This window comes from Psittacula echo (assembly GCF_963264785.1).
Source record: "Psittacula echo genome assembly, chromosome: 1".
Lineage (NCBI taxonomy): Eukaryota > Metazoa > Chordata > Aves > Psittaciformes > Psittacidae > Psittacula > Psittacula echo.
Window position 1 is genome coordinate 64,010,086 of NC_137735.1, and position 20,173 is coordinate 64,030,258.

A 20,173-nucleotide genomic window follows, 5' to 3' on the forward strand; every position below is an offset into this window, starting at 1 on the left:
AAACCCGTTTCCTAGAATAAACTGATAACCATATTTTACTTCTAGAATCTCATTGTTGTATGTTTTTTTTTTTTTAACAATGTACTTTGCAAGTATTACAAAGTCGATATCCAGTTTAGGTCAAAAGTTATAAAGTTATATGAAGGATTGTTTGGGTAATACTTGCAGGATGCAGACTTCAGGTTCTGTAAAGAGCAATGGCTTCTTTCTCACCCCCCCCCAAATCCACTGTAAAGTACCAGATGTATTGCTTCTGTAGAAAAGCATTGGGGTATATTGTCTGTTCTCTAGCATCTGGGGAAGTGGTCTTCATGCCTTCTTGATTGCACACCCCATTGCTAAAAAAACTTTGAGCAGGCACCCCCAGTGAATGTATATTTATTTAGGATATATTTCCGTGTACTGCTGTATTAGCATATTATGTTCATTATAAGTGAAAGCTAATTTTAATTTTGAACTTTTATTTAGTAGTGATACAAAAAATATTTTCCGCACCCCAGTGGATTGTCTTTTACACCTGTTGGGATGCATGTACCTCACTTTGGATGTACTGAGAGACCTTTTGAGAATAATTTACATTTTATCTAGTTTTCTTAGGTTAATCATGGAATCATAGAATAGTTAGGGTTGGAAAGGACCTTAAGATCATCAAGTGCCATCCCCCCTGCCATGGGCAGGGACACTTCACACTAAACCATGCCACCCAAGGCCTCATCCAACCTGGCCTTGAACACTGCCAAGGATGAAGGATTCACAACCTCCCTGGGCAACCCATTCCAGTGCCTCATCACCCTAACTGTAAAGAATTTCTTCCTTATATCCAATCTAAACTTCCCCTGTTTAAGTTATAACCCATTACCCCTTGTCCTGTCACTACAGTCCCTAATGAAGAGTCCATCCCCAGCATCCTTGTAGGCCCTCCTCAGATACTGGAAGGCTGCTATGAGGTCTCCACGCAGCCTTCTCTTCTCCAGGCTGAACAGCCCCGACTTTCTTAGTCTGTCTTCATACGGGAGGTGCTCCAGTCCCCTGATCATCCTCGTGGCCCTCCTCTGGACTTGTTCCTACAGTTCCATGTCTTTTTTATGTTGAGGACACCAGAACTGCACACAATACTCCAAGTGAGGTCTCAGGAGAGAAGAGTAGAGGGACAGGATCACCTCCTTCAACCTGCTGGTCATGCTCCTTTTGATGCAGCCCAGGATACGGTTGGTTTTCTGGGCTGCGAGCACACACTGAAGCCGGCTCATGTTCATTTTCTCATTGACCAACACCCCCAAGTCCTTCTCTGCAGGGCTGCTCTGAATCTCTTCTCTGCCCAACCTGTAGCTGTGCCTGGGATTGTTCCGACCCAGGTGTAGGACCTTGCACTTGGCATGGTTAAACTTCATAAGGTTGGCATCATCCCACCTCACAAGCGTGTCAAGGTCCCTCTGGATGGCATCCCTTCCCTCCTGCGTATCAACCGAGCCACACAGCTTGGTGTCATCGGCAAACTTGCTGAGAGCGCACTCAATCCCACTGTCCATGTCACCGACAAAGATGTTGAACAAGAGCGGTCCCAACACCGATCCCTGAGGGACACCACTCGTTACCGGTCTCCAGCCGGACATGGAGCCATTGACCACAACTCTTTGCATGTGGCCATCCAGCCAGTTCTTTATCCACCGAGTGGTCCACCCATCAAATTGATGTCTCTCCAATTTAGAGACAAGGATGTTGTGTTGGACAGTGTCGAAGGCTTTGCACAAGTCCAGGTAGATGATGTCAACTGCTCTGCCCCTGTCCATCAGTTTTGTAGCCCCATCATAGAAGGCCACCAAATTGGTCAGGCAGGATTTGCCCTTAGTGAAGCCATGCTGGCTGTCACCAACCACCTCCTTGTTTTTCATGTGCCTTAGCGTGCCTTCCAGGAGAATCTGCTTCAAGCTTTTGCCAAGCCCAGAGGTGAAACTGACCGGTCTGTAATTCCCTGGGTCATCCATTTTCCCCTTCTTGAAAATGGGGGTTATATTTCCCTTTGTCCAGTCATCGGGAACTTCACCTGACTGCTGTGATTTTTCAAATATGAAGAACAGTGGCTAAGCAACTTCATTCGCCGGCTCCTTCAGGACCTGCGGATGGATTTCATCAGATCCCATGGACTTGTGTACGTTTAGGTTTTTAAGATGGACTCAAACCAGATCCTTACTACAGTGGGCCTAGGGTCTTCATTCTCACAGTCCCTGCGTCTGCCTTCCAAGACTTGGGTGGTGTGGTCAGAGCCTTTGCCAGTGAAAATTGAGGCAAAGAAGTCGTTCAGAACCTCAGCCTTCTCCAAGTCCAGAGTAGGTTAAGACGCTGCAATTTTCAGAAGGTCAAATATAAAATATTATTATGCATTAGTAACACCTTGTGGGTATATATATATTCAGAGGTATTCCTGTTCAGTATATGTAGTATATATAATAACTGTGTGTTTTTTGTGCTTCTTTATAATTGGAAGAGTTTTATTACACCTGTGATTTCCTTATCAAATTGAAATTCAATAACTGAATTGTTAGTAAAACAAATGTTTGAAGGAAGCATCTTAAAATGCTTTCTTATTGAATTGTTATTGCTGTCTTTGCACACTGCTTTGGTTGAAGGAAAACAGATATCTTTGGCAATCTTTTACATTTAGGTAATTAAAACAAGGCTATCTGCTAGTTTTTTAGATGCTGAATTCTAAGCAGGTTAGAAAAAGTAATTTAATGATGAGAAAGCTTGGCAGATTGTTTCAGGTAAGTGTTTTTTTTTAGCTGTATCCCAATGTATTATTAGACTTGAAGTTTGGTTTTTTGCTAGTCATTGCAAGAGAAGACTCTTTTCTGGTGATGGGAGTCCATCCACTTCGCTCATTTTAACCTACCTGTTTAACTTCTGTGCAGGTGCTGATTTTTAATTACATGTGAAGTTAGTTATATTTGCTCAGGCATGGTGTCAGTGTTCTATGGTTGGGTTTTTTTTCCCTGATTTGCCTAAGGGTAGAATAAATTTGTTTCTGCCTGTAGCATGCAATGTGAATGTCTTCACTGGTGGAGCTAGGCACAAGTAGGGCTTTCTCTGTAGAGTCATCCTGACTTTATGGTTTGTTCCCTGTTCTGGACTTGTTGATACATAAGATATTAGAAATGTTATCTTTTGGGCTATTACATTGAGGGGAATGATTAAGATAGTACAGGATGCACAGTTCTGCTGCTTGGTGGCTGAGGTATGGTTAGTCTGTTTCTCTCAGAGTACAGCAGATTTTTGCTGATGGGTGGTATTTCCAGATTTGACAAAAAGTTGTCCTTGATAAAGTTATATGTGTCTGGGTCCTGAAAAAAAAATCTGGTTTTAATGTTCTTGTAAATTCAAATAAAAATGTTAGATAACTTTAGCAAGTGTAGCTAGGGGAGGGAAGTGCTGGCATAATGAAGTGGACAGTATGGTATGGTGCTTTGCTATGTGTGTTTTGTGTATTTGAGTTTAAATTCAGAGTAATGTAACTCGAGCTGACTTTCTACTGGATGTCAGAAGATGACAGATTTCTGATTTTTAAAATGTCAAAACCATAAATCATTAGTTTGCTAAGATTGCACTAGCAAGCTATTAAGGAACATGGCAGTATTTACTGTAGATAAATGCAAATTTGAAAAGGTTCTCTGTATCATGGTTTAAATGATTTATTTGCTTTCAATGCACATACGAATCTGATGTGATGTAAAGATTTAGGATGTTTCATTTCCTGTATGGAGCTACAAATTTGCATATTATTAAACCCTCTCCTGGAGTTGTATCTTTCTTGTATGTCTTATATGGTATCACAGGTTAAAGTACACTGAAAAAAATTAATTGAACCAAAAGCAGGATTTAATGCTATTAATAGGGATACTGGAAACATACAAATTTCAGCTGGATTTATATAGAGTCTCTATCTATGTTAATATCTAGTGAGATGTATAGTATAAGCCAAACTCAGAAAGCTGACAGGTTTTGTAAATAGGTCCATAACCATTCTTTAGAGTGTAACAAAATTTTGCCTGGAAATTGTTCTATATGGAAAAAAGTCAACTTGGTGGTCCTTTGTTTCCTCAAGGATTTGAAATAAAAGCTTATAGTCACATGGTCTCCTCAGGAGCAAAGGGCCTCTGTGCTCAGTGTGGTGCTGTGGACAAAAAATGGTAGAAAATCAGCTTTATACTGGCTCCTGTTTTCTTCTTTGACCTTGTCCAATGGCCTGCAGGTTCTCTGGGTCCATGTCTGAGCGTCATTTCAGTACTTGTGTTTTGTGACATGCTCTTGGCAATCCGTTTTGTATTAGCTGCCCCACCTGTTGATGGGTCAGTAAAGAATGGGAGGAGGGTAAAATTCCTAATGTTGGACTTGCCCAAATCTTTCATTTTGGAAGCTGTTCTTGAATTTCCAGAAGGGAAGACAGAAGCAGTGCGTGCAGGGGTATGAAGTAACTGTAACTGTTTGAGTGTGAGTGCAGTATTTATTTTTAATATAAGCTGTTTGTACTGAGATAATTTTTTTAATGAATTCCAAACTGATAAAATAAGTGTAGGATTTTTGGATCTTTTAAAATTTGTTTTTGTAGGATAAAATTTAACATTTAACATTTGCTTAAAAGTGGGATTGTTCCATGTATAAGATAGGGATTGAATTTCATTGTTTGGTACATACTTTTAAACAAGATTTCTAAAAGCTTCTAAAATCAAGCCCAAAAAATGTGTAAAGTTTGAAATTCGTGGTGCTGCTCCCCATGTTTAAAAACATCGCGTAGAGCTTATTTTTCCTTTGCATTGCTCTGCTTGCACTAGCGCTTCAGCTGCACACTATGGAGTGATCTAATTGTGTTACTGAATTAATTTGACATAAAAATGTTATCAAGCAGAATAAAAATACTAGATTATTAGCTGTGGTAAATACAGCATCATTGATTATGGCATAGTTACCTTTCAAAACTGTTCTTCTTCCCCCTCTCCCCTATCTGGTGAAAAGACCATGAGGATGCGTCAGATGTATTGTACTTACCTGAACAAGAATTTTGCTTTAATTTATGCATAGACATAGCTCAGTGCCTTTTAAAAGAAAAGTTTTAATGAACTGTTTTATGGCTCAGATTAACTGCTTAGGAGATATTTGCTATTTTTCCCCTGTGTAAATAGGGTAAATTGTGTGCCTTCTGTAGCTAGCAATTGTGAAATTGAAGAAACTTGGGTTTTGTATAAACCTATTCTTAATTGTAAACTTTTTCTGCTAATTTGAAATCTTACCTGGTCTATTTCCTGGAGATACAGCTTTCTTCTTCCTTGTGACAGAGCATGAGGAACAAGCTGGTGATATAAAGCTGTCTTGGGGAGGAAGAGAATTATATTGTGCTGAGGCACTGTATTAAAAACGTGTAGTGCTAGGCTAAAGGTTTCAAGTACAACATTAGGTGGCAGTAGTAGACTCTTAACACCTTGTGGGTGCTTGTTAAATTTACTTTCAGGCAGTTTTATAAACTAGAGACAGATTTGGAGAAATTTTAATACAGAACATTTATGTTACATTACTATGAAGGGAAACAGTAGGAATGATTTTTCCTGAATGATCCATCTTTGATCGTAGTTAATAACAGTATTGGACAGAATCATACGAAAGCATCAAGGTTAAAGTGGGTGCATTGTTGTTGTGCAGTGCCAATATTGATATACCTGGTTTAAAATGGTCCATTCTTATTTTCCTGGTAAATGAAGGTGTTGGCTTTGTTAGGAGCTTGGTAACAGGAGAGAGAGCAGCTAATTAAGAAGAAAATGTAATGTGGTTTTCTGCTCAAGAAGTACCTGTTTGCTCTTTGGTTTTGCTTTCTGGGGTTGGTTTTGTTTGTTTTTTTCAACATGGAGGGAAAAGCAAGTCCAAAGTTGAAGCAAGATTAAAGATGATGCTTATCGAATAGGCTGGAGTAGAATCTTCCCTTCTGCGAAAGTGTCACTTGCATATTCATTGTCTGAAGTTACTTTAAACTTTGAGGTAAGGTAGCAAATGATTTTAAATCATCTGCATGTTGCTGGAAGGCAATGACCTTGCCTCTCATGAGTAGGTCTTCCCACAGTTCTTTGTGCTTTGTCTAGCTTTTCTGTTGCTTTATGGTTGATGTAGTGGGCAATATATTGAAGAAAAAAGATTGACATCCAGGCATTTTCTTTCCCTTTCCTTCCTATCTATAACCTCTCTGGGCCTGAGCCCTGTTTGTCATGATGTCACTGACTTCACATTCATGCTAATGTCATTAATTGATCTACTTTTCCAAACTATCAACAGGCTTTCCTATCAAATCTCTTCTTGGGATTCATGTTTTAATATGGTCTCACCTCCATGTGTTGTGTTAGTGATGGGAAAGTGGGAGGTGAGAGGCAGAGAATGAATTGCTGCAAAGTAGTATGTACAAGTTATTTTTCCTCAATTTTTTTCTCTTCTGGTCTATAGAGGCCTCTCCAAATCAGGACCATCTTTTTATCACACCCAGGATGTGTACCATGGTGTTGGCTTTTACTGTTTCTTGTTTGCCTTCAGGGGATTTGGCTGCTTGGGATTACTCATAATCCTATGAGATCCTTGTCCTAAAGAGATTTTAGTACTTATACTTCTCAAATCTTTGGCATGGGAAGTATTTGGTATTTTTGATGATCAGTACGTTTGTTTTAAGTTTCTGAATACGTGAAGGGGACATGGAGTCCAGCATGTGAATATTCTGTTGTTACTCAAAAGCATAATGGCTAAAATGAATCCATCTTTTCTGTGTCTGTTTTGTCCAGAAGCTGCATTCAGATTTTGTCATTGAGGGATGAAAAACATGAGGGTTTTTTGTTTGATTGGGTTTTTTTAACCTTGGGTTGACTGACATGATGTGAAATTGCATATAAGAACAGGGCGATTCTGGATAGCATAACTATTTTGTGAACAGATGTAAAATGTAGGGTGTTTATCAAACCTTTAATTGTTGAAATAACGTCTTGTTTAGCTTAGCACATTTTTCTTGGTGTTTATCTTGCATAACTACCTTACTGTTATGAATAGAAGATTTTGGGCAGTTACCAGCTTTGTACACACAGTTTTTCAGGTTCTTGTTAAGCATAAACTTAAAATTTTCCCTGAGATATGCCTAGTTTACTTGACTGGACTTTATTCTTCCTGGGACAGGCATTTTCTACTGGATAGGCATTATATGTTCTCATTGTTTTGGACATATTAAACAATTCCAAGATTACAAAATCAACATCTTAAGCAAAGGGAGGTCACATTTTGCTTGGTTTATAGTTCTTTCATCCTGGCTTTAGTGAACAAATCAAGTACATTTGTCTTGATGTATAGGTTGTATAACAGATGTGGCTTTTCCATGTGAAATGCTGGTTGTGGTCTTGGACTTCATTTATTTTTTTCTGTTGTAGTTCATTGAAATACTTTTCCCTGAATTTCCTTATTAGTTTTTGAAGTATTTTTTATCTGCCATTGGGAGAAATGACTTTAGATTCATAATCTAGATAATGATCTTTCTGGAAAGTAGAGCTTGAATGTGTTTATTCTGAGCTATTTTCTGCATACTGTAGTTTGGTAGTTGTACACTCAAAGAGTGACTCTTATATCTTAGGTCACTTCTTCCTTTTTATGTTAGATGAAAAACTCCTTGCGAAGAGAGATTTCATGTGTTTAAATTGGCTTTTTATTTCTAAGTGATGTAGTGCTATTTTGTACTTAAAATTATTGCTGTTATATTGACTTCTCATTAGTGTGGTCCTCCAAGGGAGGAAAAACCCCACACACTCTACGTGTAGTAAAAAGTTGCTGTATTCCCCCTGTTCTCAATCAGCTAAATGTAGAAGCATTTTACAAAAAAGCTTGAGCTATTGGATTAGTTTATATATTTTTTCAAAGGTAAATATAACTGGCAAAATGTAGAATTTGTGAGGATGTATTTGAATACTTTGAATACTGCCCTTTACAACCATTCCTGTAATCTTACACTTAATTCTATATGCCGAAGAAAGAAAACGTTATGCCACCCTGTAGGTTGCTATAAAGATTGTTTATGCAGCTCAGCATAGGACTTAAAATACGTTGAATTGGAGAATTTTGAAAAATGGACTGTACGCCACAGGAGACCGAATCATGCTAAAGTGCAAGGAAAGACTATACATCAGTTCAAAGGCTACATTATTCAAAAAAATACAACCATAAAAAAGGTAATAAGATTACATTCTCACACTTCATGGCTAGTAAGGTGCATTAAGCTGCTCAGATATTCATAACTTACTGTGACATTTGGGAAGATTACATTTTGCTGTGCACAGCCATTACTGCAGCTCAGATAATAACTAGCCAATGCATGGACCTGGATTATGATCCCTGTCATTGGAAACAAATTTGTGTTTTGAAGGTTGATCAGTTTCAAATCACCATTAGAAAGGGTTAATATGACATACTGTGGGTGTGTGTGTGCTTATGTGTATCTAATGGGTATGCATACATATAGTACATCAACTGCACCGTGCCTTTGGTGTATTGCTTTCTCTGTCAGTCTTTTGTCCTCACTTCCCATACAGGAAATGTTAAAATGGTGATTATTTTTACCATAGCATATTATTTCTAGAACGTACTTGCTGAAATGCTTATGTTTGCAGATTAGATGGGATACCTAATTTGACAGCTTCCTGGATGAGTGGTTACTGATAATAGTGTATCTAGCCAAAAATGAAAGATTGGTAATGTAGACTATAGGGTGAAGGTAAGGTCACCTCTAGTTGCTGTATATGTTTTTGGTGTGATAATTGATGGTTGGCTGATAGTTAAAACCAAATGCATAAAGAGTTGAATTTCTTGTTAAGAATTAGCAGGTGGTTTGTGGCTAGAATGTAACCTTCATCTATTCTGTCCATACACAGAATGCAGTGTTTTCTTTGTTTCTTACCTAGATGGTGAGAAAGAGAGTGGCTTCTTGAGCCATTGGGGAATACCTCAATGCTGTAGAGTATGATAAATTTAATGTGAAATGAAGTGTAACATTGCTCATGTATTTTGTATTTTCAAATGTTTTTTTCAAGTTGGGTTTTTTAAGGGGGTATACATATTAGTTTGCATTTGTTTTGCGATAATTCTGTGTTAATTTATTCTGCTCTGTGTTATTCCTCGAATTCTACCTTACAGAGCTTTCTTGTGATAGGCCTCTGCTCCATCTTTTGGAATGGGAAAACTGAGGCTTGAAGAATGATAAGGACTTGATAGATCTGTTTGAGTTGACAGCATGAGTTGATATAGAGAAGCTGGGAATATAATTCAAGTCTCCCCATTCAGTTTCTACAGTTTCCCTAGATATTAAGGAAGCATCTCATAGTAAATTGCATAATTTTCATGACCAAGAGAGGAGAAAATGGAAAAGTGTAAATTACTCTTTAGAAATTGTAGCCATGAGACATTGTCTATTCTGTCGTAAACACAGTAACTTTCTCTGCTTCTTGTGGTGTTTGGCATTACTGATTTATGCCTGGAAGACCAAAGATTGCTTCTTCAAAGTGACAAGATTTAGACACTTGAGGAAAATGTATGGTAATTTTAGTAGTTAATGAAGAGCATATATTCTCTTCTGTTGGGTAAGTTTATCCTCAGATCCTGATCAGCTTGAGAATAGCTGTCAGTGCTAATATGGAAGCAAGCTAGTATATGTATTTTGGGGCAGTTGCAACATGGTATGACTTCAGCAAGTCACAGTATTGAAGCTGTTAATGGTCAAAGCCTGTGAAAGGGGCACCACGTGGGACAAAAATGATATCTTTTATTAGATAAACTTATAGAAGTGAGAATGATCTGAAATACTTTTGATCGTGAGTCCATTTTGATCATTTGGGTCAATGCTATTCATATTTGTATGCTGATATATAATAAGTATTTTGGCAAGCATGGCACATTTTTCAGGTTGTTACAGTTCTGAAGTCCAAGAGAAGTTTAAAAAGTGGAGGGGGGGAATAGGGGTGGAGTTAAGTGATTACAGTTCATCTTTCCCTCAACTGGAATTTCTGAGTACATGAATTTCCTTCCCCTTCTCACCTCCTTGGTATGTGTATATGTGGTTAGTTACTCAGTGTGTGCTTAGACAAAAGCCTGCACCTAGGAGACATGAAATATTACAGGATTAAAGTGCCTTATCCAAAGCATAGTCAAAGGCTTCCAGTGGTGCTGCTGTTTCACATTCGTGCAAATACAGCAAACGTTTGCTTCCTTTCAGTATCTATGACTACTAATGAAACTGGCAGTTAATACTTAACCAGCTTTATTCAGCATCTCAAGAATGACTCTTAAGTGTTTAGAAGTGGCAATATTTCTGATGTGCATCAGCTCCTTTTGGGTAGAATTGTCCTCTTATTAAAGAAGTGTTAAGCACATGTGAAGGAAAGCTTTTAGGGCCACTCAGGCCATTTAAGATAGCTGACTTGGCTCTTTAACTGGTTTCAGAGCACTTACTTGTTATCTTCACTTTGCAGCTGTGTGGGGCAGCTCAGGACACCAATACCTTGAATCACCCAAATGTTGTTCTGTACCAATTGCCTGATAGTAGGTGAGACCTTAGGAGCCCCTTTGTTGAAGTTACTCAACAGAGCTTGAAACAGAGGAAGAACAATGCTTGATATATGGATATTGCCCTCATTATGTTTCTTTAATGTATTTGATAGCTTTCTTCTTGCAGATTAAACATGGAATGCTACTTTGATACAATTGTTTTAAGGTTGTTCTTTAATCTTTTGTCTGAAAGCTTGTTGGGGGTCAGTTTGACTTGGAAATGAACTTCATCATCCAAGAAAGAGAGGCCATCACCTGCATGGTAGACTTGCTGGACAAGTGTGACATCACCTGCCAGGCTGAGGTGTGGAGCATGTTCACAGCAATCTTGAAGAAAAGTATACGCAATCTACAAGCATGCACAGAAGTGGGGCTTGTTGAACAAGTGCTCAAGAGGATTGATAGAGCTGACAACATGATTGCAGGTACAGTTTCACTCAGTGTATGACTCAAACTGAATTTCTTTATGTAAAATCTCATGGAAAAATTTAATAAGTGATAGAAATTTGACATTGCATTCTATTAAGCAATTATAGTGCTGTTTTTTTTTCCTTTTCAGATCTCTTAGTGGATATGCTGGGTGTGTTGGCTAGCTATAACTTGACAGTTCGAGAGCTAAAGTTATTCTTCAGCAAGCTTCAAGGACAAAAAGGGAGATGGGTAAAAGAAAACACAAAACTGGAACTTTTTTTGTATTGTTGCTTATATTTCTTCCTGTAGTTCACAAGTTAAAAGACTGTTTAATAACCTTTATAATGAACAAATTGTAAACATATCAAGAAATACAGGATGCTTTCTGGTATTACAGCAGTGAATCTTTTTACTTGCAAGCAATTAAAATACAGAGTAGAATAGTGATGAAATTAAACTTCCTCCTGGATCTATGGACTGGGTTGATCTGTTTGAACACCTGGGAATAATACGGTGACTCTAAGCAAGTGTTTTTATACACGTTTTTATTTTTGTAATTCCAGTTACGTGAAATTGAAGGAAAAAGGTTAATTTTTTTTTTAACTGCAAAAGAGAGGAATCTATAAAAAATGTCTACATAGACAGTGTGCTCCTATTTTCACATTGTTCTTCTTTACCTGAAGATTGAATATATTTATCTGATTAGGGAGATGAGAATTTGTGGCAGAAATTGAAATGAAGGAAATAAGCTCTAGCTGAAAAAATTCATCACGTGTGCAGTAGAAAGAAGAAGAGGGTCTCATTTTACTGTTTACTTGTTTCACCTTCCCTGAAGTAAAAATGTGCATGTTGTAAAGGCCACCAGATAAAGTTTTCTTTAACATAAACTTTTTTGGTTTTTTGCTGAAATTGGGACCTGTTGCACCAGTCACTTTACCTGCTTTGCATTTTAATTTTTAATTATCTCTGAATGCTCCATCTAGTGTGGGGTGTCTCTGCCCACATCAGATAATTAAAAAATTCAATATAAAAGCCAGTAGGCACAAATAATAAAGCAGATTTTAAAAGACCCTTTGATAATCCAAATAAGTTTGGAAATCTTAACTTGCTCTAATAAAAATACTTGAAACTTAATAGAGGGTTTAAACTTAATAATTGAACATACAGAGTATATTTAACCATAGATGAATTAAAGTTGTCTTTGTAACACTAACTTTTTCATTTCCTGTCTCTCTGCTGTTTGTATTTAATTTCCTTTCTTTATTAAAGACTAAATATAGAGGAAAGGAAGAGAAAAATGTCACAGTTGCATTGCTAAGGAGTTGCACAGCTCCATAAATCTTAAAATCAGCAGTGCTGTAAAAGATACAAAGTACTTGGCTACAACACAAATTACCTAGTTGAATTGTATAGTGCTGAAGACATCTAAGCAGTTCTCTGTGTTTCCTCCTCAATTCTGATTTGGGTTCATGAAGCACTATTTATCTGACTAATTTTTGGTACATTTGAAATACTTGTAATGGATCATGCAATGTTTAGTTCTGCATACAAGAAGGGTAGAAAGAGCACTCTGATTTAAAACTCAGAACTGTAAAGTCATAGTTTAAGAATGCTTTCCACTGTAAAGTTATGAAATGGTAAAAGAAGACGCATGAAATTGTTCTGTCACTATAACCAGTATTTGCTGTACTTCTGTTGTTGTGAGCTCATGTACTTGATCTGGAGTTTATAGTTGCTGAGTATTACAACAAAGTCCTCACAGAATTAGGGTGGTCGTGGGGAAGTGTTAAGTATTCACACTAACTGAGCACTCAGTTTAAGTGCTCAAGACTGCCCTTGAGACTTGAATCTTTCTCCATGGGCTTATATGAAGGGATATATGTAACCAAAACCACTTTAATCTAGTATATGATTGTAATCCTGAGGAAAATAAACTCTGCTGATCCACCCTCTCCCTTTTGCTAGGTATTTCCCATCTCCTTTGTGCTGGCCAGGTTTCATACAGCACAGTCCAAACCTGCTGTAACTGAAAATTGGTTTGCATTTGTTTTACCGAAGTCAGTTTTCAGCTGGATCAGTTAATTTTCTTTAGATCACTGCCAATTCACACTAATGGTAGCACTGATGGTAATGAACAGCTCGAGGGGGGAACCAACATTCAGGGTCAGTTTAGTTTATGCTGGATGAAAGTAGCTCTGGCCTCTTAATTTAGTTATCCATTTAATTTATCCTTAATTTAGTTATACAATTAATTGTATTTTTATGCATTTACTGGATATTGTGTGAAGGTATCCATAATTCTTTGTTAATGTTGTTTATTGAAAGGGCTAAGTGTCTTAGGGTATTGCTCAACTATGTGCCAAGCTTTTAAATTTGTCAAAATTGTTTTTTGTGTGAATAGTATTTTCTTTCTTATAGGTGTGTTTTATTTATTTACAAGTGTAATTCTCTTTGTCAGCCACCACATGCTGGGAAGTTACTGTCTGTGTTAAAACACATGCCTCAGAAGTATGGACCTGATGCCTTCTTCAACTTTCCAGGAAAAAGTGCTGCAGTATGTAGAAATTTTAAGTCTCTTATTTCTTCATTTGTTGTTCTCTTATGGCCATTGGTTATTCTCATTTGTAGTGTTCGTTTGTCTCATTTATCAATGTCATAGAAGTAGAGCTTTAATCAGAATTTTTTTTTCTCTGCCTGACACCTACATATGCCTAAATAAATCATAGAATCATAGAATGCTTATAATAAATGTGCATTATTGCTATAGAAGGACAAATACTATTACAAAAAGAAAAGCTATAAATGAGGCTTTTTATTTTTTTTTCTCTCTAGGCTGGTTCAGGTAAATTTTGCTGCAGTAAGAATCTGCCTGCTTTTCGCTCCCGGGTTCCTGTGGGAATGGTGCTTGTGTTATTATCCAGTATGAGAGTGTTTTTGTGGTGGGTTGACCTTGGCTGGATGCCGGGTGCCCACCAAGCTGCTCTACTGCTATCCCTTCTTATGTGGACAGGGGAGAGAAAATGTAGTGAAAGACTCATAGGTTGCATAGGGACAGGGAGATCACTCAACTGTCACCGTCAAAAGCAAAAGAGACTCAAATTGGGGAAATTAATTTAATACCAATCAAATCAGAGTAGGGTAATGAGAAATAAAAACAAAATCTTAAAACATCTTCACCCCTCTCGTGCTTTCTTCCCAGGCTCAACTTCACTCCTTATTTCTCTACCTTCTCTCACCAAGTGTCACAGAGTGATAGGGAATGGGGGTTGCAGTCAGTTCATTGTACCCTGTCTTCGCTGCGCCTTCCTCATCACACAGTTCCCTGGCTCCAGTGTGGGGTCCCACCCACTGGAGGTAGTCCTCCATGAACTTCTCCAACATGAGTCCCTCCCACAGACGGCAGTTCTTCACAGACTGCTCCAGCATGGGCTACTCTCTCCGTGGGCCACAGGTCCTGCCAGGAACCTGCTCCAGTGCAGAATTCCCATGGGTTCACAGCCTCCTTCGGGCATGCCCCTGCTCTGGTGTGGGGACTTCTAGGGACTGCAGGTGGATATCTGTCTGCTTCACCCTGGACCTTGATGTAGAGGCACAGAGCCACAGCCTGCCTTACCGTGGCCTGCACCACAGGCTGCAGAGGAGTCTGCTCTGCCACCTGGAGCACCTCCTCCCTTCCTTCCTCATTGACCTTGGTGTTTGCAGAGCTGTTGCTTGCACGTGTTCTCGCTCCTCTCTCTGTCTGCAATTGCTCCTGCACAGTAACTTTTTCCCCTTCTTACGTACATTATCCCAGAGGCACTACCACCGTTGGTGATGGGCTTGGGCTTGGCCTTGGCCAGCAGTGGGTCTGTCTTGGAGCCAACTGGCATTGACTCTGTTGGACATAGGGGAAGCTTCTGGCAATCTCTGAAGAGAAGTCTGGAAACTTTTTTTTAGTGAAACCACAGAAAGTGTTGAAGTGGCTATACTTGCAGCAGATGATGTGAATAACATATATTGGTTATAAGAATTTGCTGAGAAAATGTGGATCGTAGACTTATATAGATTGAATAATACTGAAAGGGGATTAAATTTACCAATGATTAGTCTTTTCATAATTGTTCAGGTGACTGATTAATTTTTAAATTATGATGTTCACTTGAAAAAGAACTAGGAACTGAATAGGTAGTTGGAAAACACTGTGCAGAACCTTCTGTAGAAATTCAAGTATATCAACACTTTTGCTCCTAAAATCATAGGATGAAATAGTATGTTCAAAATTTCATGCTTAATTCAGAATAAGATGCAAATAAGATTTATCAGATGACTGTTTCCAGTTTTCTTCACATAAACCCATTACCTTTCTGCCTCAGTGGCTTGAGATTAAATTTCACCAACTTGATGACATAATTCTTTTTTGGAATGAAAATTTGAGACTGAGAAGTGCAGATTACTAGAAAAATGATTCTGCACTTGTATGTTTGTCATGTGCAACAGAACTTGGCAATAGATAATGTTTTTGTTCTCTCTGGCTATTCATGTACTGGTTTTGTATTTGACTTCTAGTAATTGTGTTGAATGCTTGAACTGTATGTGATATTGGGATGCCTCAGTAACCTTAGGGTGAATATTATTATGTTTTTGTTTAATTAAGAGGTCATAGAAACTAAGTATTTAATATAATTGCTCCGAGATCCATTGTGAGTTAAACCAAATGATAGTGCCACCAGTTCCCAAAAGTTGGGCTCAAAGACATGCAGACTGATTAGTTACCTGGTATAGAGAAGGATTTATAGCATTTTGTTTGGACAAGGATAACTGAATGGAGCATGGGAGCGTAATAAGGCGTCTGGCGACACTCGAGTTCTTTGATGTTTTTGTTCACTGGTATTGATCAACTGGACAGCATCTTTGATCAGTGGTTATGGCAATCTTAGTTGAAGCGTGTATTGCAAATCTGCACAGCAAAACAGTGGAAAGTTAATAGTAATGTTAATAGAACTCCAACCAAATAAAACCCCACTGTTTGAAACAGAGGGTCCCACGACACAGCATATAACTTAAGAGCTTTTGAGCTAACATAAACACAGTGTTTGATATGAAGATTTTGGCTGGTGGAGATTGTATTACCTTTCTTTTAAGGAAGTTTATAGCTGTCATAACTGGAAGGCTAGGTAGACATGAGATTTCAAGAGAGAAAAGAATCTGTTAAATGAAATGTATGTGATTTTCATTTTGTGGCTAGCCTTTTTTATAATTAATTATTTTCCTGAATACCAACACTATGTGAAACTAAGTTTATAAATCTGACTATTCTGTCAGGTTGCCACAAAACCAAATCATCTTGAATTTGCATTTTAAGGAATTTTCATGCTGTAAGGTTTCCACTAAAGCATTTAGTTTTTGAACTGTAGTTTACTATTAATAATCTACTTTGAGATATAAAGACCAGTTTTTAAATATTTAGATTAATTATTTTAACAATGGATTATAAAAAGCACAGAAGTTAGGCCAGATTTTTTAGTATAGAGAAACTGTAGGTCTTTGTAGTGTACACATTCGTATCTGTGTATCAGTATACATTTGTAGTGTCTATCTTAAGCTGTATACTCACACTATGGTGATGTTGATTTTTCTACTTGAATAACTTTTTACTTTCTTTAGGCTATTGCCTTACCTCCTATAGCCAAGTGGCCGTATCAGAATGGTTTTACTTTTCACACTTGGCTAAGAATGGATCCTGTAAATAATATCAATGTGGATAAGGATAAGCCTTACTTATATTGGTGAGTATTATGTAAAACCATATTTCTGATGTTCAGTTTCTATTAATAGTTTAACGATTTCTGCTTCCATCTGTGCATGTGCTGATTTTGTTCTAATTTGTTAGTTTCCGAACAAACAAAGGACTTGGTTATTCTGCTCACTTTGTCGGAGGCTGCTTGATTGTAACGTCCATAAAATCAAAGGGAAAAGGTTTCCAGCATTGTGTTAAATTTGATTTCAAGCCACAGAAGGTGAGTAAAAATAATAAAATTTTTCAAACTGGTTTCATGAATTAGAAAATGTAGGCTAGGAGGAAGTGCTGTAGTTGTTGATTAGGCTTATCTTTCTGTAGGAGAACAGATACACTGGAATGAGCAAAACACATTTGTGTTCTGAATTCTTGTTTCTTTTTAATTTTATGTATGAAATGTTTAAGAAAGAGCTAGAAAATGCAGTTTACCAAAAGTTTTATGAATCTGTTTATACCGTGTTTTCTCCCACCTCTAGACGTTCTCTTCTCCTTTTCCTAAAAGGTTTTGCTAAGGCTCCCCTTAATGTCATTACTCACACAATGTGGAAAAATGCAGTTTTATTATAAGAAAGCATTATTACTAACCCAAATCTAATTTTCCTGATCAAGCTAGGACCATTAATAGGAGTTTGGTCATCTTGCATGTTGGAGAAAAGCAGATTTATTCTTTAAAGAATGTTATACTTGATGTTCATTCAGGTTGTCCAGAAAATAGTTTAGTTGCATTTGTATCTTTTTAAATCTAATAATTAAAATATGAGTTTATTTTTATCACTGATGTTCAAGGCTAGCTTGCCTATTAAGCAGTATTATGCTATGTTGAAAATGTTTCCTTTTTAAATTAGATATTCTGCTAATGTTTCTGGAGCAACTGGTGTAAAGGTTTTGTGGGAGAACAGGCCTCCTCAGGAATTTCTTATCAGTAATCCCCTGCTGTAAATATGGATTCTGTTTGTGATAATTTGACATGCACAGCCTTTGAAAGTCTGTAGTCTGGAGCCATCCTTGCTCTTTGGAATGACAACATTTGCAGTAGTCCATCATGCTAAGAGTAATCCAACTTAGAAATTATTTACACAGTGGTTTCAGTGTAAATTAGGTTTGGCATTGCCATGAAGATTTTTTGAGTTCTATGCCATAAATATCTCTTAAGCTTCTGTGTCTACCTTTTGTTGAAAAAATAGCATATTATCCTTTGACCTAGCTATGTAAGAAAACTCACCAACGACTCAATCTTTTCTACTTAAAATAAATCTTTCAATCCTAATTTAATTGAGATAAATAGTTGAGTTTATTCTACTATGCCCCACTTTCATGCTTAAGTGCCTATATAGTTATATTGATTGTTTTCTTATCACTTAGTGGTATATGGTTACTATAGTGCACATCTATAACCGCTGGAAGAACAGTGAACTTCGATGTTATGTGAATGGGGAGCTGGCATCTTATGGAGAAATAACATGGTTTGTCAACACTAGTGATGTAAGTGATCTCTGTATACTGATCTCTGTAGTTGATCATCTTGATGGATTAAGTAAATATCCTTTGCCATTTTTTTTAATAAACCTCCCCCATTTTATGCATGTTTAAAAAATGTTGATATTAAATTAGAAATTGTTTGGTAGAGGCATAGATTCTGCTTTTATACATCTCAGCTTAGAATTTTTCTGCTGAGATGCTCAAATGCTTGTTTTGTGTAAAAATAATATTCCCTGAAAATATGCATATTCTTTGCATAATTTGCTTGTGTAGCATAGATTAAACCCTGTTACTCTGTTCTGTTTCATTTTCAGACATTTGACAAATGTTTCCTGGGTTCTTCAGAAACAGCAGATGCCAATCGAGTGTTTTGTGGACAAATGACATCTGTTTACCTTTTTAGTGAGGCTCTCAATGCTGCTCAGATCTTTGCCATCTATCAGCTTGGTCTCGGATATAAGGTATCTTAGAATTGACTGTAAAGTTTCCAAAGTTTAATTCTGATAAGACTCTTTATGTTGGGTTTTAAGAATGTTGTGGCACCTCTGTGTCCTTCTAAAAATGTTCTTACTGTATAATCTCTTTATTAAACTCTTCCATGTTTCTTCTATAAGCCTGTGTATCACCTCATAGGCTACAAGTATGCATTAATTCAGTTATTTAATTAAATTGTTTAATTCAGTTATTTAATTAAAATATTGTGTTCCTGTTTACTTCTCAAAATTTTCAGGTTGGTCGTTGTGAGAGGGAGAATCACTTTTTCATTAAGGCTGAAACCTGAAAATCATGTATGATGTATTTGTTTTAGAAATGTAGCTTTATAGATGATTGTGCTAGACAGGTTTTTTTTAAATGTGTGACATTAGTGCTGAGGATTAGTTTTGTTGCAGTGATTTATTGTTTGTTTTGTCGTAGCCTGAGGAGTGCTAATTGAAGACTGTTACTCGCTAGCAGCTGTACAAACATACGCTAAAAAGATGGTTCCTATTCTGTCTGCTTCTCAATTATTCCTTCTGAGTGAACATTGCTGACTCATTCTGTTTCCTAGCTAATGTGTTCCTTTTACATTACCCACCATTTTGGCAATGTCGCTCTTCAGGGGTCAAAAAGAAAAATTCTGCAGTTTTATTTCTGTAGGATTGACTTTGAGTCAATGTTCTTAAGAGACTTTTCTCAAAATATTGTTAGATTGAAGAGGCAATATTTTAGTCATTTTTTGGCAATAGCTGTGTTCTGAACTGTACTTTCAATGTGTGTATGTATAATCTGTTTTTTTTCTTTTTTCTCTTCCTCAACCCTGCTCCCCAATCCAGGGAACATTCAAATTCAAGGCAGAAAGTGATCTCTTCCTTGCTGAACATCACAAATTGTTGCTGTATGATGGCAAACTATCCAGTGCTATTGCTTTTATGTACAATCCAAGGGCTACAGATGCACAACTATGTTTAGAGTCATCCCCTAAGGATAACCCGTCTATTTTTGTTCATTCACCACATGCCCTCATGCTGCAGGTATATTAACATTTTCATAGATTTGGAGGATACAAATGATTTCTGTTTGAAATCATAAAAATCAAGTTTGATAGGGACTTGGAGAAGATAGAGAACTGCTGATAGCTTGAGTTTTTTTGGGGGTTGTCCCTCGTGCTACCTCCCCTGTTCCCTGAATTAATATGGACACACAAGAATCCTAAGAAAAAGGTTGATTTTATCAAAGCTGTAACATAAAAAAAAAAAAAAAAAGTAATTATTACAAAGACTGTGTTAACTTGAAGAGAAAAATCCTTCTTCCTCATTTCTGACATCTGTTCACTCCTCTAGTGATACTACCTATCTCCATCCTTTGCTCTCTTGTCGTGCTACCCTTTTATTCCCTATGCCTTGAACCCCTTAATCTTTTTTTTTTTAT

At 37.3% G+C, this 20,173-nt stretch overlaps 1 protein-coding gene across 4 annotated transcripts in view; it reads left to right on the top strand.

Annotated features, from left to right (window-relative positions):
* LRBA (LPS responsive beige-like anchor protein) overlaps nucleotides 1–20,173 on the top strand; it is a gene marked incomplete at its 5' end in the record, with an annotated part of 401,371 nt that overhangs the window by 31,064 nt on the left and 350,134 nt on the right. For 3 of the 4 annotated variants that reach the window (XM_080629345.1, XM_080629347.1, XM_080629346.1), the window contains 8 exons: nucleotides 10,793–11,024; nucleotides 11,159–11,259; nucleotides 13,469–13,564; nucleotides 16,654–16,775; nucleotides 16,880–17,006; nucleotides 18,149–18,268; nucleotides 18,580–18,726; nucleotides 19,579–19,776. In XM_080629345.1, coding sequence (XP_080485471.1) covers nucleotides 10,793–11,024; nucleotides 11,159–11,259; nucleotides 13,469–13,564; nucleotides 16,654–16,775; nucleotides 16,880–17,006; nucleotides 18,149–18,268; nucleotides 18,580–18,726; nucleotides 19,579–19,776 — 1,143 coding nt within the window. The remainder of the gene's footprint in view (nucleotides 1–10,792; nucleotides 11,025–11,158; nucleotides 11,260–13,468; nucleotides 13,565–16,653; nucleotides 16,776–16,879; nucleotides 17,007–18,148; nucleotides 18,269–18,579; nucleotides 18,727–19,578; nucleotides 19,777–20,173) is intronic. The other variant, XM_080629348.1, reaches the window with a different exon arrangement.